This window comes from Henckelia pumila, chromosome 2, assembly GCF_033568475.1.
Source record: "Henckelia pumila isolate YLH828 chromosome 2, ASM3356847v2, whole genome shotgun sequence".
Classification (NCBI taxonomy): domain Eukaryota; kingdom Viridiplantae; phylum Streptophyta; class Magnoliopsida; order Lamiales; family Gesneriaceae; genus Henckelia; species Henckelia pumila.
Window position 1 is genome coordinate 17240934 of NC_133121.1, and position 23104 is coordinate 17264037.

At 35.2% G+C, this 23104-nt stretch overlaps 2 protein-coding genes across 10 annotated transcripts; one reads left to right on the forward strand and one right to left on the reverse strand.

Annotated features, from left to right (window-relative positions):
* Window positions 1-73: 73 nt before the first annotated feature.
* On the forward strand, window positions 74-2613 carry LOC140879463 (probable E3 ubiquitin-protein ligase RHC1A). 6 transcript variants are annotated; one of them, XM_073283166.1, is made up of 2 exons: window positions 74-178; window positions 892-2262. In XM_073283166.1, the coding sequence occupies exon 2, from the start codon at window positions 957-959 to the stop codon at window positions 1920-1922; it is 966 nt and encodes a 321-aa protein (XP_073139267.1). In that variant the 5' UTR covers window positions 74-178; window positions 892-956; the 3' UTR covers window positions 1923-2262. The 6 variants fall into 6 exon arrangements, with proteins under 6 accessions (XP_073139267.1, XP_073139266.1, XP_073139268.1 ...); XM_073283165.1 differs by having other exon boundaries at window positions 156-280; XM_073283167.1 differs by lacking the exon at window positions 74-178 and adding an exon at window positions 241-294.
* LOC140879462 (uncharacterized) lies at window positions 2477-8752 on the reverse strand. Of its 4 annotated transcripts, XM_073283159.1 has the most exons (15): window positions 8337-8752; window positions 7367-7407; window positions 6807-6899; window positions 6503-6577; window positions 6302-6351; window positions 6009-6098; window positions 5238-5369; window positions 5026-5082; window positions 4493-4562; window positions 3684-3785; window positions 3550-3602; window positions 3303-3453; window positions 3101-3185; window positions 2877-3005; window positions 2477-2733 (listed from the first exon to the last, which is right to left on the reverse strand). In XM_073283159.1, the coding sequence occupies exons 1-15, from the start codon at window positions 8638-8640 to the stop codon at window positions 2546-2548; spliced, it is 1620 nt and encodes a 539-aa protein (XP_073139260.1). In that variant the 5' UTR covers window positions 8641-8752; the 3' UTR covers window positions 2477-2545. The 4 variants fall into 4 exon arrangements, with proteins under 4 accessions (XP_073139260.1, XP_073139262.1, XP_073139261.1 ...); XM_073283161.1 differs by lacking the exon at window positions 5238-5369 and having other exon boundaries at window positions 3684-3781; window positions 6310-6351; XM_073283160.1 differs by lacking the exon at window positions 5238-5369.
* Between the last annotated feature and the right edge of the window lie 14352 nt (window positions 8753-23104).

Below are 23104 nucleotides of genomic sequence, written 5' to 3' on the forward strand. Positions count from 1 at the left end.
ATAGTCCATTAAATTTTCACCAGCATCAGCATTGAATGGAAAATTCTCTACAGGGACTAAAGTGTAAATAGACCTTAGCGCGTGGCGTACACCGACGCGCAGGGATAAAAATGTACCGTAATTTCTAGAAACCCAATTATCTCTCTTCAGTCAACCTTCACCTGAACGACGCTATCTGGTAACTCATGCTCGAGATTGTTTATTTGATGAATGGTTTCCAGTTGTTTTGCTTTTAGATGTGTTGATTTTCGGAATAACTTGGGAATTCTTCGGTTTTTAGGTGGGGATTGATCGGCAAAAATCTGTTTTTATCTGCTGATTTTGTGTATTTTGGACCGTTTGTTGAATTTAATGCGATTATTTTTAGAATTCAGTAAACGATATAATTTTTGATGAAGAAAAACTGTTTTCTAGTATAGAATATAGATAACTTTTATTTGCTCCAGTTCTCTCGAATCTGGATTGATTGATTGATTGTTGCTGATCTTTTCCACCTTAATCATATTATGCAAATTAAAATTTCAATAAAAGTGGTATATTCATGTGTTGTAGAATCATCCTTGTGAAATTGTTCTGGCATTTATGGTTTTAGTGATTATTGTACTCTTTCCCTGATTCCCGGAGGTGCGGTAATATAATACAGAGATGTATTGTGGAGGAATCAATATTTTCTTGTTTGTTGTCAGGGAAAAAAACAAGAATTTGATCTTTAAGAAAGTGATGAAAATCATGTAACTCGAATGCCATATTTTAAGGTTGTAAGCTTGTGTATCATTGACTTTTGAGTTGCAAGTATTTTTCCTGGATTTATGCTTCTTTTCTCTTGTTCTCTAGCTTGTGAATCCAATTTGTCTACCCTTTCTTATGTGTACTTAAAAGTGTTTGATGCAGGATGCTTCAGGTGCTTCGAATTGACATCTAGGTCCTGTTTGCTAGCTACTTATTTGGTAGAAAGCATGTCAAGTGGTGGAAACACTCACTGGTGCTATCAATGCACACAGCCAATTCGACCACATGGTCGCTATTTGGTTTGCCCATACTGCAATGGAGGGTTCATTCAAGAGCTACAAGAGGTTGCTGGGTCTCATTCAAGCCATGATTCTGGTTTTGGATTCATGGGACCTTTCCGTGATCCTAGACTTGATATCATGGAAGCATTTGAAGCCATCATGAGGCAAAGAATGGCAGGAAGAGATCCCAGTCACGATGTCAGAACACGACCAGCCATGGTACCGGAACGAGGAATTGGTATTGGTCATGGGCCACATGGTTCAGTGTTAATAGTGCGGGGTCAAACTCCATTTGGTGCTGCTAATCACGATCCATCTAGTTTCTTTTTCAACAATGGACCTGGAATGGGGCAAAGACGAGCTGATTTTGGCGATTTCTTCATGGGACATGGTTTGCAGGAACTGATAGAACAGCTAAGTCTGAACGATAGGCGGGGTCCTCCTCCCGCACCACGTTCCGCTATTGATGCTATGCCCACCATCAAGATTACTCGTAGGCATATTAATGCAGATGCACACTGCCCCGTGTGTAAAGATAAGTTTGAGTTAGGCACAGAAGCGAGGCAGATGCCATGTGATCATATCTACCATTCAGATTGCATCGTTCCATGGCTGGTTGAACATAATTCATGCCCTGTTTGCCGTGTTGAGCTGTCGTCACAAGGTACTGCGAATGCTGGTTCTAACAATCGGAGAACTAGGAACCCAAGCAGCAATGATCCTAGCAGTAGTAGAAGGGACCATAACGCTCAGAATCAAGGGCGATGGAATCCTTTTTCATTTCTGTGGTCTTCTAACTCATCAAATAATCAAAATCAAAATAATCAAAATGTTCAGCATTACCCTGAAACTAGAGGCAGGGGAAACAGCGTTGAGGAGAATATGTGGATGCGATGGCCTTTTGACTATTAAGGTAATTTTACAGGCCATTTCTTTCTCTACTCATTGCATTGTATTGTGTGCTTTGAAGGGTCTGGTTTCTGTTTCTGGCTCTTTTCTTGGTCATGGTAAACTGGAAGCTATCTTCCGACACAACGGCTTGCTGTGAACTTGCAGTATCTGTGAAAAATATGACCACAGAATGTCTTGGCCGGAATATTTCTGTTTGCATGACTTTGATTTCGGTAGACAAATGTATTTGGTTTTACTGTATAATGATCGAAGTAGTAATTTGCTACATGTAATGGTGCTGTTTCATGTAATAGTGTTAGACCATATCGTCTCATACTAAAAATTTCAAGTTTTAAGTTCATTTTTCTGAAATCATTAGCTTTATTCGTTTGGATTTTTAGATTTTTGCATGAGAAACGAAGAACCACATACTTATTCATTGTGATTGGTTTCATCACCTCAGAATACATTTTTATATTTCTAAGTTCCGAGTCTCTGACCTTTTTTGTATTCGTTTCAATATTAATCAAGAACCTTTTTGAACGCATCTCGATTTGAATACAAATACACTTCCATTTGCGAAATTCAATTAAATTCATTCAATTGGACTCGAATTCAAAGTGTTTGGTATAACCAATTATTGTCTACTGCCATGCAAATCCCAAGTCATCTAATAGTTCTGTAAGAATGACTAGGCCAGCAGCTCCAATTACAAGTGAAAGGGTAAAGTTTCCTCCAGGAACTAGCACTGGAACTTTTGAAGATTCCGACAGCACCGACCCCCGATCAACCCATGACATAGCAGCTGGAAGAAGACCGAAAAGCACCAGAACTACACAAACCATGCGGGGATGCATTTGTTACTATATTACAATACAAATGTGATCTTCGTACTACATGTATCCATTAACCCACTGACCAAAAAAATAACAAGCTTCAATGATATGCCAAATCGAGTATAGTTAGATGCAATACCTCCATATGTTCCGGCAAAATCCAATGCTTTGAAGAAAATTTCAGGGTACAACAACGCCATTATCAATGGTGGGATCAAGATAAGCATGTACTGTAGGGGCTCGTTTCGACCAGGCGGGCGTTTAAGCACTGTAAACAAAGATGAGAGTACCCCGTGCAGTTCAATTCGAAGCCCCTTCAATTCGTATAAAAGAAATGTTGAAATAGGAAAAAGAATAACTAACGGTCTGCAAGAAAGTCTGCCAGGCCAAGAACAAATCCGATGTAAGAAGTTGCAATCGCAAGAAAAGAGAACACATCGACTATTGGCTGAAAAATGGCACACAATAAGGGAAAAAACGCAATTCATGGTGCAGCAGCAGCTAATGAAGAGATTTAGATGGCGAAGAAAATTGAAAATTCCCTATAAAAAAATGAGTTACGGACCCCAACAACTCCATTCGTAGACCGCAGTTGTTGCAATGGATCAAACAATGTATCTGAGCCGATTCCGGAGCTTGTGATGGTTCCAAGAATGACAGCATTCCAGACCAGAAACAGAGCTAGTGGAATACCTGTGCCCGAAACAATGGCAGTCCTGTAAAACAACAGAATCAATGGCGCCTTTCGGCAAAAAGAAAAGAAAAAGGCGTTGTTTGATGAGCAAGATACTCCATGTTCGCGGAATTATCACCTGACTTTTGACAGGTTTCCTTCGAGATTTGTACAAAGAACTGGAACTACATTCTGCAACAGGTGAAGTTTTAGTAGAATCATAGATCAAATAGAGAATATCCTCAATGAATTCAGCGAATGCGCGTTTGTTACCTGATACACAAAAGAAAGTGCGATGATAGGTATGCTGCGAGGGACAGCTTCAAAGTTGGATTTCAAAAGGGCATCCCAATGCAAGTCTCCACTGGCGACTGCCTAAGGACATAATCTTCAGCTGTAATAACAAAAACCATCCACCTACCAGAAACTAAAAGTTCGAAAATCTATAAACCTAGTACAAGTTTTTAGTGTTGGACACTTGGAAAATTAATAGATTTATAAACTCGAAAATAGGAGAAAGATACATTTTTGATCAAGGTGTGCCAAAGAGTGTTTTCATCTTATCCAAAATAATATCTTGATGCAGTAGTATAATAGTTAAACACTCCTCATAATACAACGATCACGCCATGCTCGCAAGTTAGACGCTTTGGAACGGTACTGGGATAAACTCTGTATTATATTACAGCAGAAGAGAAATAAAACCAGAAAAATACATATCAAATGACTTGTTTCTTATGGTTAGCTGAAATTTGGAAGGAAGCTTGAATCCTTACTCTGAACTGCGTCATACAAATGTTCTTGTTAGTATTCTGAGCAAACATTGAGCTGAATTAGTGTCAGTGTTTCAAAATTTTGTAAAGGAAAGTACATAACTTTTTTAAGCATTTCCAAACACTGTCTTATTCATGCAGTCCATAGTTTCAAGATCATATTCTTGAGTTCTTTTGCAAGAACGTTTGTACCCATCAGACGTCCCTTTGAAATAGAAGAAATTTGCAGTCGCAGCAGAATAAATCATGTACTTGTATCACATGAATTTATGATAAAGAACAAAAAAAAACTGTGCAGATGAAAATTACCACAAGAGCAGCAAAAAACCCAATGATGCCCAAAACTAGAACACCATTTACGGCCCCAATAATCCTCTGGCTGCAAACGAAAAAATATTTCATCACTTCAAAGTTCTTGAGAAACAGAAAGAATATGAAGTGTTCAAAAAGAATTATTTAACAACATAAGTAGCCTGGAAACTTATAGAGAGCACAAAAACTCTCACTTATGCAAAACAATTTTTCATCAAACCATGATTTTCGATGCCATTTGAATTTTTTTTCCAGCTAGCATACCAATGATAAAGCTCTTTACAGAAAGAAGATACGATTGAAAAGGTACCTTGTGTTTCAGTGCACATGTCAATAAATGGCAAGGAAAGAAATAACAGCAGGAAAAAGAAAATACTCCAACTTTATAGATACCCTAAATGCATAATCATTGATTTATGGTAACAAAGGGGAGGGATAGAAAAATGAACCATGTAAACTAAAACTAAAACAAAAATGGAAAACATGATAGGAGAGAGAGGAGGGAAGGAGGGGAGAGAGATAAAACCAACTTTCCAAAGTAGCACAGGCCTCCAAAAAGCAGTGAAAATAAAGTTGCACTTTCCCATCTGCAAACATGAAAATGCTAGTGATAAAGTTGAAAAAGAAAAACAAACAAAAAATCACTCCCCAATTGGTTAAAGTCCACTATGTTTTGCATAATATCGACAGTTATAAGGTCTCAGGATATAAGGCAGACTAAGTAGGAGATAACATCCCCCACCTGAAAAAATATGATGTAAAACTTTCCCAATAACCCATGCTTTGCCCCTGATACGAGGGCGGCACAAATGGGAATGAAGGCACTAGACAGGAGGGGAAAAAAGTACCAATCCAAGAAATGAGAGCGTGGAATCTGGTTTGGGAAGTTTCATAGAGATACTATAGTTAGAATGCAAAAATAGAAAAAAGAAAGAGAAACAGAGGTAGTTGATGTATCATTTTAAATTCTCCTCTATAATTCAATTCTTCATTCTTTGCTCTATTTCTTGTTCTTGTATCTTTCAATTCTTAGGAGATTAGCGATCTTGAATTTGCTACATATTAGCCCCCTACCCAAATACATCATATCGCCTTCCTTGATTTCATTTCACCCCTTGCCCTCAAATTTTCAGGTTTGCCCTTGACGACCTGATGTACGAAAAACTCACTTAAAGCCACTCCCATTTGTCAGCCGTAGATTAACAAAAGCTTCTTGAACTTATTTGTTGACCTTTAAAAACCAAGACCATTATGGCATGCATGTAGAAAAATAAAAAAAGTCAACATTTCAACCAGCAAATAGACATCAAAGGTGTGTAACCAGTGAAGATTGGCTAAGAAATAATCAGCACATTGTACGCCATCAAAACTTTGAAAAAGAGAGAGTTGCTAAGTGAAAGTTACATAAACTCAAGAAAATCCATTATTTGAATGAGACACGTGGACATTGACAATTTGAACGAAGAAGCGTCGAAATTGCTTTCACAATATGTAGGAAGAATCTAGTCCATACAATGGAATGCCGAGGAAGTTTGTCAAAATATCTGAAGAACGAGCAATATAGGCAACAAGAAGGGCATAGTGAATGAAAACATATGACCAGCTGCAGCAATAAAACAATATATTATCAAATTCTCCCTCAATATCTATATAAAAAGTGGATGGAAAAGTAAAAAAATGATATGATGGCCAACCAAAGTTCTGAGTTTCAAGTCCATTGTATTTATTGAAACTAACTAAGCCCAAAAATCGTTTGGAATAACCAATTGTAGAAAAGATATGATCATATGATTGAATCTATCCTACCAGGCAACCTGGACTCCGGTGTTTCCAAGGGTTCTCATGGACATTGATACCTGAAAGACATCAGTTCATACATGAATATTGTATAAAAAGATCTTTTAAAATTTTCATTTCGCAATGCCGGTGAGCTTGTCGACATGATGAAACTAATTCCAAATTCCATCATTTCAGAAAGCATTCACATAGGAAACCAAAGTTTATTACCAATGACACGCCTCCAGACCCAAGTTCGCGCATTGTGTTCACATTTACTTCAGCAATGAGCAGTCCAGTCACAACCTACGGTTAAAGAATGGCAATCATGGTTATGCACAGCTAATAAAATATACAAGTCAACTCTATGATTTTTTTTGTAAAAAGCAAGTCTCTATGATTTTGCGACACGAGAAACGTGATTTCGATCACTTCTGACTGAAAAAAGCGATCCCAAAAATTCTTGCTATGGTGTAAAGTCATTTGTCTCTAAAGACGGTAAGCAAATAAAAAATAAGTACAAGAAAGTAATTACCATAAATATCCAGCAAAGGACACAGGTTACTGCTGATGCCAGAAACCCAGAATCTTGTGTCACTGCAGGAATGGCAAGTATCCCTGCACCCACCTGTTTTGATGGACACTCACTGACTAAATATTTCATGAAATGAGGCCATTTAACATCAGAAAGTATCTTAAGCTTAAGCTTTAGTTTGGTAGTATCGAAGCTCCAGCAAAGGCAATTTTCCATCCAGCAAGTATGGAAAGTAAAAACTGAACAAGATACTATTTCTAAGAAGTTCATGACAGGGGAAAAACACTGAAACCACTCTGGAGAATACTAGTGACGCATATCATGATTTGGTGACTTAATAGAACATACGCAAAAGAGTAATCGTTAAAACAGCAAACAAGCATGGAAAAAAGAAACTTCTTTGCACATAGTGGCATACAAGTTCGAGCATGTTGCAAATCAACATTAAGATATGGCAAGTTTTAGTTTCTTCAATCGGCCATGTTTCACCGAAGAACATCGAGGAACCTTTGCAACAGTCAAATGTTGATACACAAGAAAGTAGGAGCATATATACTTACAGTGGTTCCAGCAACAAGAAAAATAGCACTACTTAAGCTTCCTGAAAATATGATATAAAGTCAATCAATTGACTGTATGAGTGATGCCAGATAAATTCAACAAACAAATAACATGAAAGAAATGAGTTGTAGAGAAGGATATAATATTTTCATTTAACAAACTAACTTAGGACAGAACCAGCATTCGCCACTAGAGGCACATGTAGTAAAGACAGTATGAAGGAAAAACAAGTCAAGTGGGGTTTTTGCATACTAGGAAATGGTTTGTGAGCCAATCGAATCAGATAAATCCGCAAGAGTATAAATATTGTCTCTCAGATTGCGGCGCAAGTCACCTCCTCATCCCCAAAGTATCCACTAACGTATTCAAATTGTCAAGATAAGTTATTGTAAATTTCAGTGATAATAGAGATAAACAAAAATGTTCCTCTTCATCAAGACAAGCAAAGTGCAATCCCACAAGCTGTTATGATCTCTACTTAAATTAACTTTCAAGACTTGAAACCAAGAGCTACGTATTAGTTTCTCAAGACTGACTCACCATTCTAACTTTCATCTTCCATTCCACTTGTTTGCAAGTTTCATTCTTTCATACAATTAAGGAATTAAATATCAATTTCGATACATGTGTCATTATGGTTAACTTGCAAAAAATTTCGATAGAATTTGCAAGATACATGAAATTTCCGTCTCAAATATGTAAAATCATGGAAATTCATAGAAATGGTAGAACATGCAAGTCTACAAGACCGTGACTATATTACCCAACACATCTCCAATTATAAAAATATCTTACAATTTTTTTTATTGCCAATTAGACCCCAAAAAACAATGCAAAATTTTATCATTTGTGTGTATTTTTTTTCGAACTTTCAAAATATGGGATGAAATTTAATACAAGACCACCTTAATAATCCAAACAGTTTAAAGTGAAAACTTGAAGTAGCACTTTACTAGTATAAAATAATACCGGGCTCCCTCTTCAATGTGGTTTGATTAAGATTAGAAAAGAGTCTCCCAAATTCAGAAACTTGCTCATCCTCTGCTTCCGATTCTTGAGCCAAATGTTGCTTTTCTTGTCCCCCAGGGAAGCATTTGAGTGATTTCCTCATTCTCAATGAAGAACCTCCAAGTCTGAAGAGCTGTCTCTGTCTGCATAACTTTCTTGTCGAATGGGAGCTGGAAGATCCCACTTTCGGGTTATTGATTTCGTTAAAAAAATTGGGCTTTCTATGAAGGGTCATAGAATATGAAGAAGAAAAAGGAAAGGCCATCGTCAATCAAAATCTGCAGCCGTTGGAAGTTGGGAATTTTTTTTTCTCAGTTTCTTGGTGTGGCTTTCGGGAAATCCCACGTTCTAGGATTGAAAGATGATGATATATGACATGTCTGGTTACATACAACTTGCGAAACACAAACGTTTTATTTTCTTTTTTTAAAAAAAATATTTTACCTTGTAGCGATAACCATGATTTTCTTTTTTAAAAATATAAATAAATTAAACCTCCTGAAGCACGCCAAGCAGTTGGACGTGGATGAAGGAATGATATACCGGGAAAATTCTATGCCGCCCTTCGGGGTAGTGTCGCGAGGGCAATCCAACGGGCCCCGGGCCATGACACATCACAATGATGTGATGTGCAAAATGGCCCAGGCCATTGGATCTGTCAGATCGGGCACTACCCATGGGGCGGCTAAGAATTCCCCGATATACTGAGCAAATCAGAGTGAGTTTGAGCTCTTCGCATTAGGCGCCTGGGCTACTTGGAGTGAACGTACGGCTCAAATTGACACATAATAAAATTGATAATGGGACAACCTTGAACGCAGATTGATGCTGAACGAATTTCATGAGCCTTAGTTCCTACTCTTGTCCGCCCAACCTGCTCGTCGCCGGGGACTTGGCTTCCATTGCATCGGCTAAGACCGGATGTTGATGCAACATGTTGTGAGCGTACTAACTAGTTCGAAATCACGAGCTAGGAACAACCAGTGACCCCATTCGAAAGAAGGATAGACAAACCACACTCAATCGTATATGTCGAGCTAGCTGCGATTGTTGGTGGGCTGAATACTATTTGAGAACACAATTTAAGGGTACATCAAGTCACTTCGAATTTTCTTTTGGCCATGCAAGAAATCATGGGCCAAAAAGGACTTCGAATTTTCTTTTGGCTGTAAGTCATGGGGTTAAAAGAGGATTTCAGATATAGTGGTCTTATTACGGAAGACATTCGTTTATTATTTGCCCTAGGCGGACTCACCTCTTTAAGTTTACTAGCAAAAAATACGCGCAACGCACGTTGACACCAATTAAATATAATATGAAGTAAAAACATATATATAGTTAAAAAATTCAATCTCTAAAAATTGTGTTATTAGAAAATGATAATATAATAAGTATAACACATATAGAACAATATGGATTAAACAAACTTTTAAAAAAATGTTTATCAATCCACACACCATACATTAAAAAAAAGAATCATAAATAAAATAGAAGAAATCAACAATTTAGATATATAGATATAATGAGAACAAATTATCAGATTAATATGTATCGAACTATAATGTTATCAATTAAGTTGGACATATAACATTAAGTTAAATTATCTACGATCTTGTTAATTTTTTCTTTACATTTATATGTGTAAGGGATAAATGATTTCACATATAACATAATTAATGTTGTCACTAGGTGTTGACAACATCTTCAATAACATCTCGAATAACATACAATGAAAAATAATAAAAGCGTGAATGAAATAAATTAGCAATCAAATAATTAGACTCAGATATTTAAGCAAGAGTATATAATACTCTTGCAACGCCTCAGAGCAAAACTTTCACTAGAAAACAAATAAAAGAGTTTACAAAACCCTAAAACTAGTTAATCATGGTAAAAACAATTTTCTCAAAACATGTGAAAAAATAAATAATCAAAATAACTCCTAAAAATTCTATGCAATATAGAATAATAAAATCAGAATAAGGAGTTGAATTCTTGATGCCAAAACACACGAGCCATGAGAGCAACACAAGTCTTCGATCTTTCAATTAGTCACAGAATATCTGCTCAAAATGTAATAAAAGTAAGGAATGTCCAAACCAAAAGGAGCATGGCTCATATCGAAAGATGGTCAAAGAATATTTGCTCAGAATGTCCAAACCAAAAAGAGCCAGAATTTGAAATTTTTTTCAGACCCCGAACGGATCAAAAAGATTTTTACGAGACAAGTAAAGGTGGACAGAGACCACCAAAGAAGTGTTTTCCCAAGGGCCCCCCCTGCAAAAGATGCTCCAACAACAATAAAGCAGACATGTGAGAAAAATCAGTCCAAAAAAAAAAGGAAGACATGTTACTCCTCCACTAGCAAAATATGCCATTAATAATGACATAAAAAGACAACAAAGATAGTTGTAAGATTCCATGAAGTTTCTCGGTGAAACGAGTGAAAACGCAGCTATAAAAACACACATTCAAGGAAGCTGAAAACATCGATCATTCTCTTCAGTTTTCTTACAAATAAATTATTGTAATATTTCTCTTTCTAAATATTGTAATAAATCTTATTTATGTATTTCAAAAACAAGGCCACTATGAGTAGCTAAACAAGTTATCTCCTCCTCTTCAAAAGAGGTTAATTTATGTAACAATATGTTGTCTGAATAAATTTCCAAAGTTCCTCCCTATCATGTTGTTTTCATTCAAAATTTAAGCTTATTACTATATGCCTTAAGATAGGAAACAAAATAAGACTGTATTCAGTGCACTGAAGGAGTTTACGACAGAAACCATCGGTTGCGATCGCGTGGTTAGGTTGTGAGGAACAACCTGTAAAACCCGGTGGATATAACCCGGCAATATTTTGGTCAAATAGGTAATTTGCTTTAATTGACTTATGGAAACATGATCGGTTTAAGCTTAATATTAATAAATGGGGAAATAAAAACATAACAGGTATTATTTAATTTTAAGGACATATTCGAGACACATTTTAATTAATTAGTGATATATTTGGAACATGAAAATCAAAAGAGATATAATCGGAACAATGAAGAAACTATAAGGATATATTTAAGAATTATCCCTAGAACATACTTGTGAAATTAGTGGTTAGGATTTTAGGGTTTAGGATAAACCCAAAATCACCTAGGTAAACTCAAAAGTCATCAGGGTAGATCCAAAATCAACAGGGTAGACCCAAAAGTTATTAGGGTAGACCCAAAATCACCAGGGTAGACCTAGAAGCCATCAGGGTAGATCCAAAAGCAACAGGGATCGACCCAAAAACAACAAGGTCGATCCAAAGTCACCAGGGTTGACCCAAAATCAATAAGGTCGACCCAAAAACTAACCAAAATCAAACATTCGACCATAAAACCTTAAATTCATCACTTTGAAAGAAATTTAATGATTAATACAGTGTTCATTGATTATCAAACATATTACAGACTAAAAAATTTTACATTCAGATACAAGTTTATCATCTAAAATGAGACTACTAAAAAAAGAATGCTATACTAAAAAGAGACTGCTCAAAAAACGTTTTTCTTTCCTCGTTGTTTAGGTAATGATGAATCTTCTCAGCAGTCTCTTTATATTTCGACTCAAGTGTCAATTTGAAGCGAAAAATTGCATCCTTGCCTAGTTTTCTTGGCAAATAGACATGTTAAAAATACAAATAAATACGTTAAAAAAATCACAAAGGTAACCAGTCTTACTTAACATTGGGTAGACCTAATGTTGGATCCACAAGCATTGAGTCGATCCACGTTTCCCAGCCCACTCTTGGGTACCAAGCTTTGGGTCTACCCAAGCGTGGGTCGACAAGCATTGGCGTGAGTTGACTTACACTTGTTTCTTCTCGAGTCGATTGTCGTCTTTCTAATACGAACCAACACAAATATTTGAAAGAAACATTACCAGATTATTGTTAGTCATTTGTTCGATGGAGTTTAGGTGTATGTGTTGATTGGAAGGGATTTGAGAGATGATTTTTGGGTCAATCCAATGATTTGCGTCGAGAATCGCCAGGGAGGGAAAGACGATTACAAGACTGTGAAGAAAAGGGGGTCGACGAAAATGGAGATTTATGTTCGAGTCGACTGAATGGGAAATGAATTTAGGTTTGATTAAGTTTTTTCGATAAATTTAATGATGTACTTAGAGCTTCTCCAATCAGGCACCATTTTGACGTAAAACACCGAATGGTGCCTGATTTGTTCCTCCAACCCAGCGCCTGATAAAATAAAATATTTATAAAATTTTAAATTTTTTTTGAAAATATATGTAATTAAAATTTTTAATTCATTAATATTTCTATGTAGAAAATATTATTTTAGATATTATTTATAGTTTAATTATTGTGTTTAAAAATATTTTGTGGAATAAATTAGTTTTACGTGAATAAAATAACACACGCACACATGACGAATAATTACTCAATACGTTCCTATAGTTTCCTTATTTTACCAAAAATGTACTAACATTTTATTCGTTCCCAATTACGTCCCTCTTTTAACAAAATGTTTTCCTAATATGTCCTCTAAACTAAAAAATTCCTATACTATCCTTTTATTAAAAATTACTTAATATTTCCAAATGGCTCAACAAAATGGTATCAGAGCCTAGATAATTTTATTTAGACTTTATATTATTCATTAAATCATATTTTTCTTTGTTTAGGAAGATATTTTCAACAAACAATGGATTCAAACGAAATTTTGAACTAGAATGATTTCATTTACTTGGAATCCTATAAACAAGTGAATCTATTTAAAATAGATTCTTTACAACATAAGTTAAAAAGACTTGGATCTTTTATATGTTCTGAAGAGATTAAGAAATATGATTTCTACTTCTTAATTTTTAGAAATTACACCAAATTCCTCTAAACTCTCCGGAGATCTTAGAGAAATTCAAAAGACGGTACAATATTACAGCAATTAGCTGTATGAAATACCTCGGCAGATTGAAGAAATTATTAAAAAACAAGAAGAAATTCTTGGAACTCTAAAGGATCTTCAAACAAAAATCATAAATCTAGAACACACCTCGGGTTCTAGAAAAGGTAATACAAGAGGAATGTTACCACTCTCGTTTGGTACCGAACCTTTGCTCATCAGAAAGGTAAAACCAAAATGATACAAAAACCTTTAACTGATGAAGAAATGATGATTAATCTAATAAAAGCATAGGGAATCCTCCTAGACATGTGGTTAAAATAGAAGAACCACATAGTTAGTTCCATGTTGGAAAAAATTCACATCCAGCAGGAATCAGGTCAAGAAGAAGTAAAATACCACTACATCAAACTCCTTATGGAAAAACTTTTTTAGACCCCATACATCCCAATGGGGTTATGTTAAACCTTGATATTCTGGAATTCAAAAACAGAGAAGATCTCATAGATGATTGGACGTCAGCTATGAGAATAGCAGCATGAACTTTAGATCTCAATAAAGAAGGATTTATCAAACTTCTGGAAATGAGTCTAATGGGATCTGTTAAGATAGCTTGGGAAATGACCATGCCAGAGACTAAAGAATCAATCTTAGCAGGAGAATCTCTAAGCAAAATCGGAGGAAGAATGACCAACCTATTTAAGGCACAGTTTATAGGAGTGGATTATTTTAATAATCAAGATACAGAGAAAAAAAATAAGATATAATCAAGCTCTGTATAGTCTCGAATTAAACGATATTTGTTTAGTTGATGAATACATTATGTTATTCACTAAATACAGATGAAATTTGGGAGTCGAGGAAAATATAGCTATTCAGCTATTTTTTGCAAATATGCCAAGTTCCTGGAGAGAAATGTTGATAAAAAAAATATGTTCCAGGTAATCCAGATACATTGGAAAAACGAGCCTCTTTTCTTTAAGAAAAATTGGCAGAATAGTGTCATATGACAGCATTACAAAAGAACTACACAAAGATAAACAGTATTAATAAGCACACTCCTGACTCATCTATGTTGTAGAGAAAATAATCTCCCTATGGTTATTGGGAATAGATCACAGGGATTTAAGAGGAGGAAATTCAGAAATAATCCCTACAATAAAAGAATGAGAAGGTCTTGGAAACTAAGAACATTTTGGTCCAAACAAAAAGCCAGATCTTATAGATCGGGAAAAAGAAGCGGACCTACAAGAACATCCCCAGCAACAAGCTCATCACAAAGCAGGGAAAGAACACCATCTAGAGGAACTTTAAGAAGAACTCATACAAGAGCAAATGAAAGATTCAAGGATTGCAACTGCTGGACATGTGGAGCAAAAGGACATATATTTACAAACTATCCAGAAAACGAGAAAAAAAGAGTTAAAATATTTGAAGCAACACCGGATATGGATGATGCTGTCTTCTTTCAAAATCTAGTCCAAGTATATCAATTTGTAGGAGTTATTTATCCAAGAATAGCCTACAATTTAGCTGACAGAGACTTTAGTCGAGCCTTGACGTTGCATAAAAACTTCAAGGAAAAAAGATTAATGAAGGAAGGTAATAGGCCATATTCTATTACATATGAAATTTCATATGCTCTTTCTAATACTTACCGTTCTGAATTATTTATTAGAAATGAGTTTATTGAAATCCCAAAGATATTTGGAAAAGTTGCTCAAGAAATATACCCGAAAAAAATCGAGTTTCCTTTAATTCAGGAAACAGACATTCAAATTCAAGATAAGCCGGTTCTATACAGAGACCTTCCGAAGGTTATCTATACAAGGAGACCGAATGACAAGTCGAAGGTGGAAAACATTTCCTATTCAGGAAATTCCACCAAAAGAAAAGGAGTTTTCTATACTAGGAAAACTTAGATCTCCAGAAGGATGGAAATAAGTCAAAATAGTATTCGAAATTACAAGTCACATGAACCAATTTCCTTGTAACTCGATTTACTATTTAGAACAACAGGTAAAAGGAACTTACCAAGGATTAATAAAGGTTGGTGAATTGGAAGTTCAAATTTCGGGGATCCCGGGAAAAGAAACAGATCAACTAATTCTTGGCTTAGAATTCCTGGAAGATCATAAACCATGAAAACACCTTGAAAAAGGAATATAGTTCATGGTAAAAGAAAAAACTTTGAGAATTCAATAAGAATCCTAGGAGATGGAAAAACAAGAGAATTGGATAAGAGACAATCCCTTAATCAGATTCGAAAACTCTGTTCACAAACAGAGAAAGAAGCAACTTTTGAAATTAGTAAGTCATGAACATGATTTACTAGGACACATTGAAGAAGTAGAAAAGAGTAATAATACTCTACCTACTGAGGCCTTAGAAATATTAAGGCTAAATAGTCTTAATCGGATTACAGAATTATAAAGTAGTTTACTAAAAATGGCAGGACCATTTAGTAATCCCTTCAAGTAAAATGACAACAAGCCCTTTCTTCATATAAATTCCAATTGGGATGTTGTACGAACAATATAAGCCTGAATACTTTGCACCTTCTATTGATTCAGGAGCAGGAATTTGTACATCAAATAAAGGAGTCTTCCCTGAAGGATGTGGAGAAGAGTTGCCAAAAATTGCTGAACGAGATTTATCTCGAAGAATTTTAATTTTTTGCAAGGTAATAAAACAAGCAGAGATCCTTATAGGAGGAGCAGGTCAGACACCATGGTATAAAGTAGAGACACCGCCAATATATTTCCATGATACAGGAGCCGATATCCTGTTGGAAAACTACTTTTTACAAATGTTTAAGAAGTATACACAAGATAATGCGTTAAGAAGACTTATTTTCACTACAATTTGTGATCATAAAATTATCGTCCCAAGACTCAAGATTGATTTTTATTGACAAATGCCGATAATGTTCCGCTGCCAGCGTGGTGATAAAAGACAACTTTTTCACCCAAAGATGAAAGATTCAAGAAGGTTTGGAGAAATCATGTTGAAGATAACAACAGAACAAGAACTCCAAACAGAGGACATAGAGCTTCTCAAGGTAACTCTAACCCACAGAGATATAGAGTTAGAAAATAAGGCATCCCTTGAAAATGTCAAGAAAAGACTCAAAGAAAGTTATAATGAGCATCCTTTGGCATGGTGGGAAAGAAATCAACTCAAAACTATCCTTACTCTAAAAGAAGGCAAATAGTATGAATTCGTTAAATATAAGCCTATTCCGATGAACATAACAGATCATAGGGATATGATGATGATTATCAAGGAACATTTGGACCTTGGTTTAATCAAAAAAGGAGTTTCACCATATAGCAGCCCAGGGTTTTTGGTCAAAAATCATGGTGAAATAAAATAGGGAAACCCAGGTTATTTATTAATTACCAAGGAATTAATAAAATCCTGGAGTTTGATGGATACTTCATACCCAGTAGAGAACATCTAATTAGTTGTGTACGAAATGCTAGAGTGTTCTCAAAATTTGATTATAAGTCTGGATTTTACCAGATTCGAATGGAAGAAGGCAGTAAGAAATTCACAGTCTTCTCTACACCACAAGGACATTATCTAGGAAGTTATGCCTATGAGATTGACTAATGCACCTCAAATATTTCAAAGAAAGATGGATAATCTTTTTAAAGATTATTTCAACTTCATGTTTGTCTATATTGATGATATTCTTATAGCATCAAAAAATATAGATGAACATGTTAAAACATTTAGAGATTTTATCTAAAATTTGTAAACAAAAAGGACTGGTTTTATCTGAAAAGAAAGCAGTCATAGAAACAAGGAAAATTGAATTCCTTGGAATTGAGATTGATGAATCTGAAATAATTATACAACCCCATATTGTGGAAAAGGTAAATAATTTTCCAGATAAACTCAAACATGTAAAACAACTCCAAAGTTTTTTAGGAGTAGTTAATTTTGCAGGGATGTTCATAAATAACCTAGCAATGTACAGAAAGATGTTCAGTACTTTGTTAAAAAAAGGATGCAAGGTTTATATGGACCGATGAACATACTAAATGGGTAAACCAATTAAAGGAGATATGTAAGAATCTCCCAAAAATGGCTATACCCGTAGATGAAGATGATCTGGTGTTATTTACAGATGCATGTGACGAATGGTGGGCAGCAGTCCTTACTAAGATCACTCCGGATGGAGAAATACCATGCAAATATTGTAGCGGTCTTTTTTCAGAATCTGAGGCTATCAGATGACATATCAACAAAAAGAAATTTTATGCAGTTAAAAGGGCTTTCAAAAAATGGCCATTATTTTTACTTGCTAAAAAATTCACTTTGAAGGTTGATAACACCCAGGTAAAAGCTTTCCTAAGAAATAAAATTGAATCTAAACTTGAGAAAGCTAGGTTATTAAGATGACAAGCATTATGACTGTTAGAACCTAATGGGGGGGGGGGGGGGGGATTTAGGTTCTATTGGCAACTTTAGCAATTTAAAGCAATTATGCTAGTACACAAGCGGAAGACTTAAAGCAATCAAATATAAGTGCGGTAAATAAATGCGTAATGTCAATAAAACAGTAAAAGGGATAAGAGATGTTTATGGAAGTTCGACGATAAATCGTCTACGTCTCCCCTTCTTGGTTAAGATCGATTAACCAAAGATCCACTAGCACTTCAACGTCTTGGCCTTGATGGCTCCAAGGATAGCCGTAAAACTTGACACGATCACCGCGTCGATACAACTCGATACTCTTGGCCTTAAGGGCTCCAAGGATAGCCTCAACACAAACACTTGGCTTCACACTCAAGTGCTTACAACAATAGCACAACACACTTGGCTTCACACTCAAGTGTTTACAACAATAGCACAACCAACTCACAAACTATTTTTACAAACACTCTCAAATATATCACACAAACACTTTGATAGTGAGAAATTGCTTGCAAAGGAGAGAAGAGATGAGTTAGGATATCTCCAAATGACCTTGGATGACCTCTATTTATAGTTGGCAAAGATTTGAATCTGATTTGAGTGCATGAAGCATGTGTTGAGAAGTCAAGACATACCCATAATCTTGTCTTGTTTCTTCAGAATCATCCTAATCTTTTGTACTTTGTTCATTATTCTGTTGTGGTGAATTCAATTTCATTGTTGGACTAAGTGTTGTGCTGGGTGATTTTTCATGTGGGACAACACTTGTGACAACACTGGAATCAGTATGGGGAGTGACAATATCCAGCAAATTGTAAATATTGTCTTAAATGTTTTCCCCTTCAGATCTGCATAATCATCAAATACCACATTAGTAGATTCAATGATAGTCCTAGTTCTCAAATTAAACACACAATAAGCTCGACTATTCAATGCATATCCAAGAAATAAACACTTATCACTTTTTGAATCAAACTTAGCTAATTGCATGATGTCATTCAAAACATAATATATGCATCCAAAAATATGAAAATATTTAAGGTTAGACCTCTTTCCTATGAGAATTTCATAGGATGTCATAGTAGAACCTTTCCTTAAATACACCCTATTGGATATATATGACATGTAGTATTTAAAGCCTCAGCCCAAAATCTTTTTGCAATATATTTTGAGCTTAACATAACCCTTGCCATTTCTTGGAGGGTTCTGTTTTTTCTTTCCGCAATGCCATTCTGCCGAGGAGTCTTAGGTGCTGAATATTCATGTAATATACCTTCCTTTTCACAAAATTGATCAAACAAGGAGTTTTCTAATTTCCATAACATGGTCGGTTCGAATCCTGATAACCTTCAATGCATACAGATTAGTGATATGTTTTATCAATTTTTTGAAAGCATCGAGTGTCTCAGACTTTTCTCTAAGAAAACTTAACCATGAGTACCTTGAAAAGTCATCAACACACACAAGTGAATATCTCTTAACTCCGAAACTTTCAACCTCCATAGGTCCCATTAGGTCCATGTGTAGGAGCTCAAGACATTGTGTTGTCCAACACTATTGTAACATTGGATGAGACACACGAGTTTGCTTACATTTTTGACAGTCTTCACACACGTATGGAACTCCAGAAGTCAGATTTGGAATTCCACGTACAACATCATACTTGCTCAGTTTCTTCAGTGCTTTGAAGTTAGCATGACCTAACTTTTGATGCCATAAGTTCAACTCATCAACCTTGGTGAATTTGCAAGAAATTTCCTCTCCAAGTTGATAACAATTTTCCGATGATCTGGTGCCTGTCAAAACACAAGAATTATTCTTGTCAAATAATTGACACAGATTTTTATAAAATTTAACATAAAGATCATCATCACAAAGTTGACTAATGCTAATAAGATTAGCATTTAATCCTTCAACATGTAGAACATTGTGAAGCTTGGGCAGTCCTTCTACATTCAAAGTGTCTTTTCCAACAATATTTCCATTGGATCCTCCTCCATAAGTTACTTTTCCTTTATCCTATTCAACATAGTCCAAGAGATACTTCTTCAAACCTGTCATGTGGTGTGAACTACCACTATCAAAGTACTAATGACCTGCAACATTAGTTTTCAAGGAAGTATAAAAAATATTACAGTTGGACTTAAATTTTTGTACCCAAACCTTTTTCTCAGATATTTTCTTCCAGGCAGTGTTCTGGTTCAGTGTTGGCAACACTGATGACAACACTTGTCTGGTATTACAGCACATATAGTCATACATGAGCTTAAAACAGTCAGGCTTGACGTGACCTTTCTTGTGACAGTAATGACAAACAAACCTATGCTTTATTTGCTTTTTCCTATGAACAAGAGCTTGTGCCTTCAATGAAAATGGTTTTTCCTTAAGAGTTGCACTTGGAACACTAGCAGAGTTACTATTCTCCTTGACAAAATAGTTTTTGACAACTCCCCTACTTCAAACTTGCTGTTCTGAAAGCCTAGACCAGCTCTGTCATCTTTTCCTATTATCAAGATTGATTCCAACTTGGTCTTGCTTGAATTAAACTTTTCAAGAGTTGCATTGGATCTTCCAAGCTCTTTTTTGATCTTTCATAGTTCCACATCCTTCTTGCTCAGAACAACTTCATGTTTAGATGATGATGCCTTCAGTTCACTGTTCTCTTTTGATAAAATAGAATTTGATTTGTTCCTTAACATCCAATCATTATACAATTATTCATACATCTTCTGAGCACTCTCACCAGCATCCTGATTTGAGTCTTCAGTTACATATGCATTCATACAGAATAGCTTTTGGTCAGTGTTGTGGCCAAGTGTTGTTTCACCTGTGACAACACTATTTTTTTGTTGCACCAGAACTGACAGTGCATTGTGAGTCTCTTCTTCTCCTTGTTCTGTACCCTCCTCATCTTCATCATTACTTAAGGAAACATGCATTCCTTTACGAAGTCTGGTTGGACACTCATTAGCATAGTGACCGAAGCCTGTGCACTCATGACACTTCACAGACTCAAACCTCTTTGATATATTCAGTGTTTTTCCTTCACTTTGAATTCGATTTTGACTCTTTGATGGGATGGTATTCTGTTCTTGTCCGCATATTCTCAAAGGTTTTCCAATAGTAGAAGCATTCAAAACTTTGGGTTTCTGACCAGGTTTCTTTGATTCTCTCATGCTCTTCAAGTAAGTACCAAATTGTTTGGTAAGAAAGGCAATGGATTTATCTCCTAAGTCAGACTCGTTTACTTCCTATGTCAAATCAACAAAATCATTGTATGAGTTATTAGAAACTTGAAGTGCAATAGACTTACCTTTGTCCTTTTCCCCCACATTCATCTCTAACTCATATGTTCGCAGTGAACTCATCAATTCATCCAAACCCAGAATTGATGTGTCTTTTGATTCATCAATAGCACAAATCTTCATTTGAAACCTTTCAGACAGTGATCGTAACACTTTGCTAACAAGTCGTTCATTCGAAATAGCATCGCAAAGATCAATTGTCTCATTCTCGATATTCCTCAAGCGGCGTTCATAATCATCAATTGCCTCACTTTCTTCCATCCTCAAGTTTTCAAACTGAGTAGTGAGAATCTTTTTTTTGGTTCGACGCACACTTTCGGATCCTTCATAGTGCATTTGAAGTTTTTTCCAAGCCTGTTTAGCACATACACAGTTAGTGACCAGTGAAAACATATCAGAATCAGAGAAGTAAATATAGCATTAAGGGTTTTGTTGTTCATGTTCGAAGCGGCCATTTCATCAGCGTTCCACTCTATTTCTGGTTTGAAGAGAAAATCTCCTTCTCCATCAGTTCTCCTTGGTGGATTTCAGCCTTGTAACACATGTTTCCAGACCTTTTCATCAATCGATTTGATGTAGACACGCATCCTGACTTTTCAGATAGTGTAGTTGGATCCATCCAAGATTGGTGGACGTTGAGCGGTTCCTGAATAAGGTATCTCCATTGTGATGTCCTGTCAAACACGAAAGCTAGAATCACACTTAGTATCGTCAAGTGAATGTCTTTGATGCCACTTGTTAGGGTCTGAAAGTCTAAAATAACTAAGATAGAAAAAATATATTTTTGACTTTAAGAGTTTGTGTTATCTCTTAGTGTTGTCAATACTTCAAGACATACTATGCAGCGGATAATTAAATAAAAGTAAATAACACAAATATTTATGCACAAGTACTAAGTACTTGTACGATGCCTCATGGCGAAATAATCACTAGAAAATAAACCAGTTTACAAAAACCAACAAGTGATTGTTTTATGAAAAACTACTTTTCTCAAGAGATTGAGAAAATAAAATGACTTTCTAAAAACTAGTAAGAACTATAATAATAAAATCAATAGGAAGTTCAATGCCCAAAAACAAAAACCAAAGAACCTTTCAGAACAACACTTCACTTGTGTGTTCTTCAGACTTTCCAACACTACTCGGCAACACAGTGTAACAACACGGTGTACTTCAGAAATTCTTCATATCTTCAAAGTTTTTGCTCGTGAATTCCTGGAGTAACTAGCTTTTATTCTTTGTGTATTTTTTCTCTCTACGTTCTACCCTCTCTTCTCTTCTGATCGGTCCATGCACTCCCTTTTATAGATCTTCAATATATTTCCATAAATAAAACCCTACAAAGTATGGAAACAACATATAATCAGAAATCAAATATTTCCATGACAAAATAATAAAACTTCATCTATTTTAAAACATGTCTAAGAAAGACAAAACTCTAAAAATAGTAATTGAATGCAATTAGGAAACAATTTAAAATAATGTGTAGGACACGCTCTTTCAATATTGTAATTAAATACATTTTATTTTGATTATAATAATATAAGATCTTAAAAAAACTATAATTTATCCTATATCTTTCTTAAATTATTTTAATTTAATTAAATATTTATATAAATCTTACTCATGATTAAAGTTAAATATAATTATCATATATTTTTTAAGTCCAAAAATATGGATTAAAAATATAGATGATTTTCAGAACTTTTTATGATTTGGTCAAATGACAGTACTATAACTTACAGGTCAGTTATTTTAATAATCATTCTGAAATAAAAGTTTATTTAAAAATAATAACATACAATATTAATAGCGGTCTAGTTTCATCATACAAAAAAAAGGAGAAATGTGATGGTTTTAAGTACGTTTAAATAATATGTGAGATATCATAGATTGCAACTTATAATACATCAATGAACCTAAGAGTTTGATTAGTTGTGTTATGATAGTTTGTATGTGCAGATAGAGTGGATACACACTCTTAAAATTTTAAAAAGATATTGAAATTTTTGCAAATGGTCTTTAATGGGTTAGCTAAACAAGAATTTCTCAACTCTTTTTAAAAACAATCGAACCATTGATAGTGCAGAAAAATAGTTCGA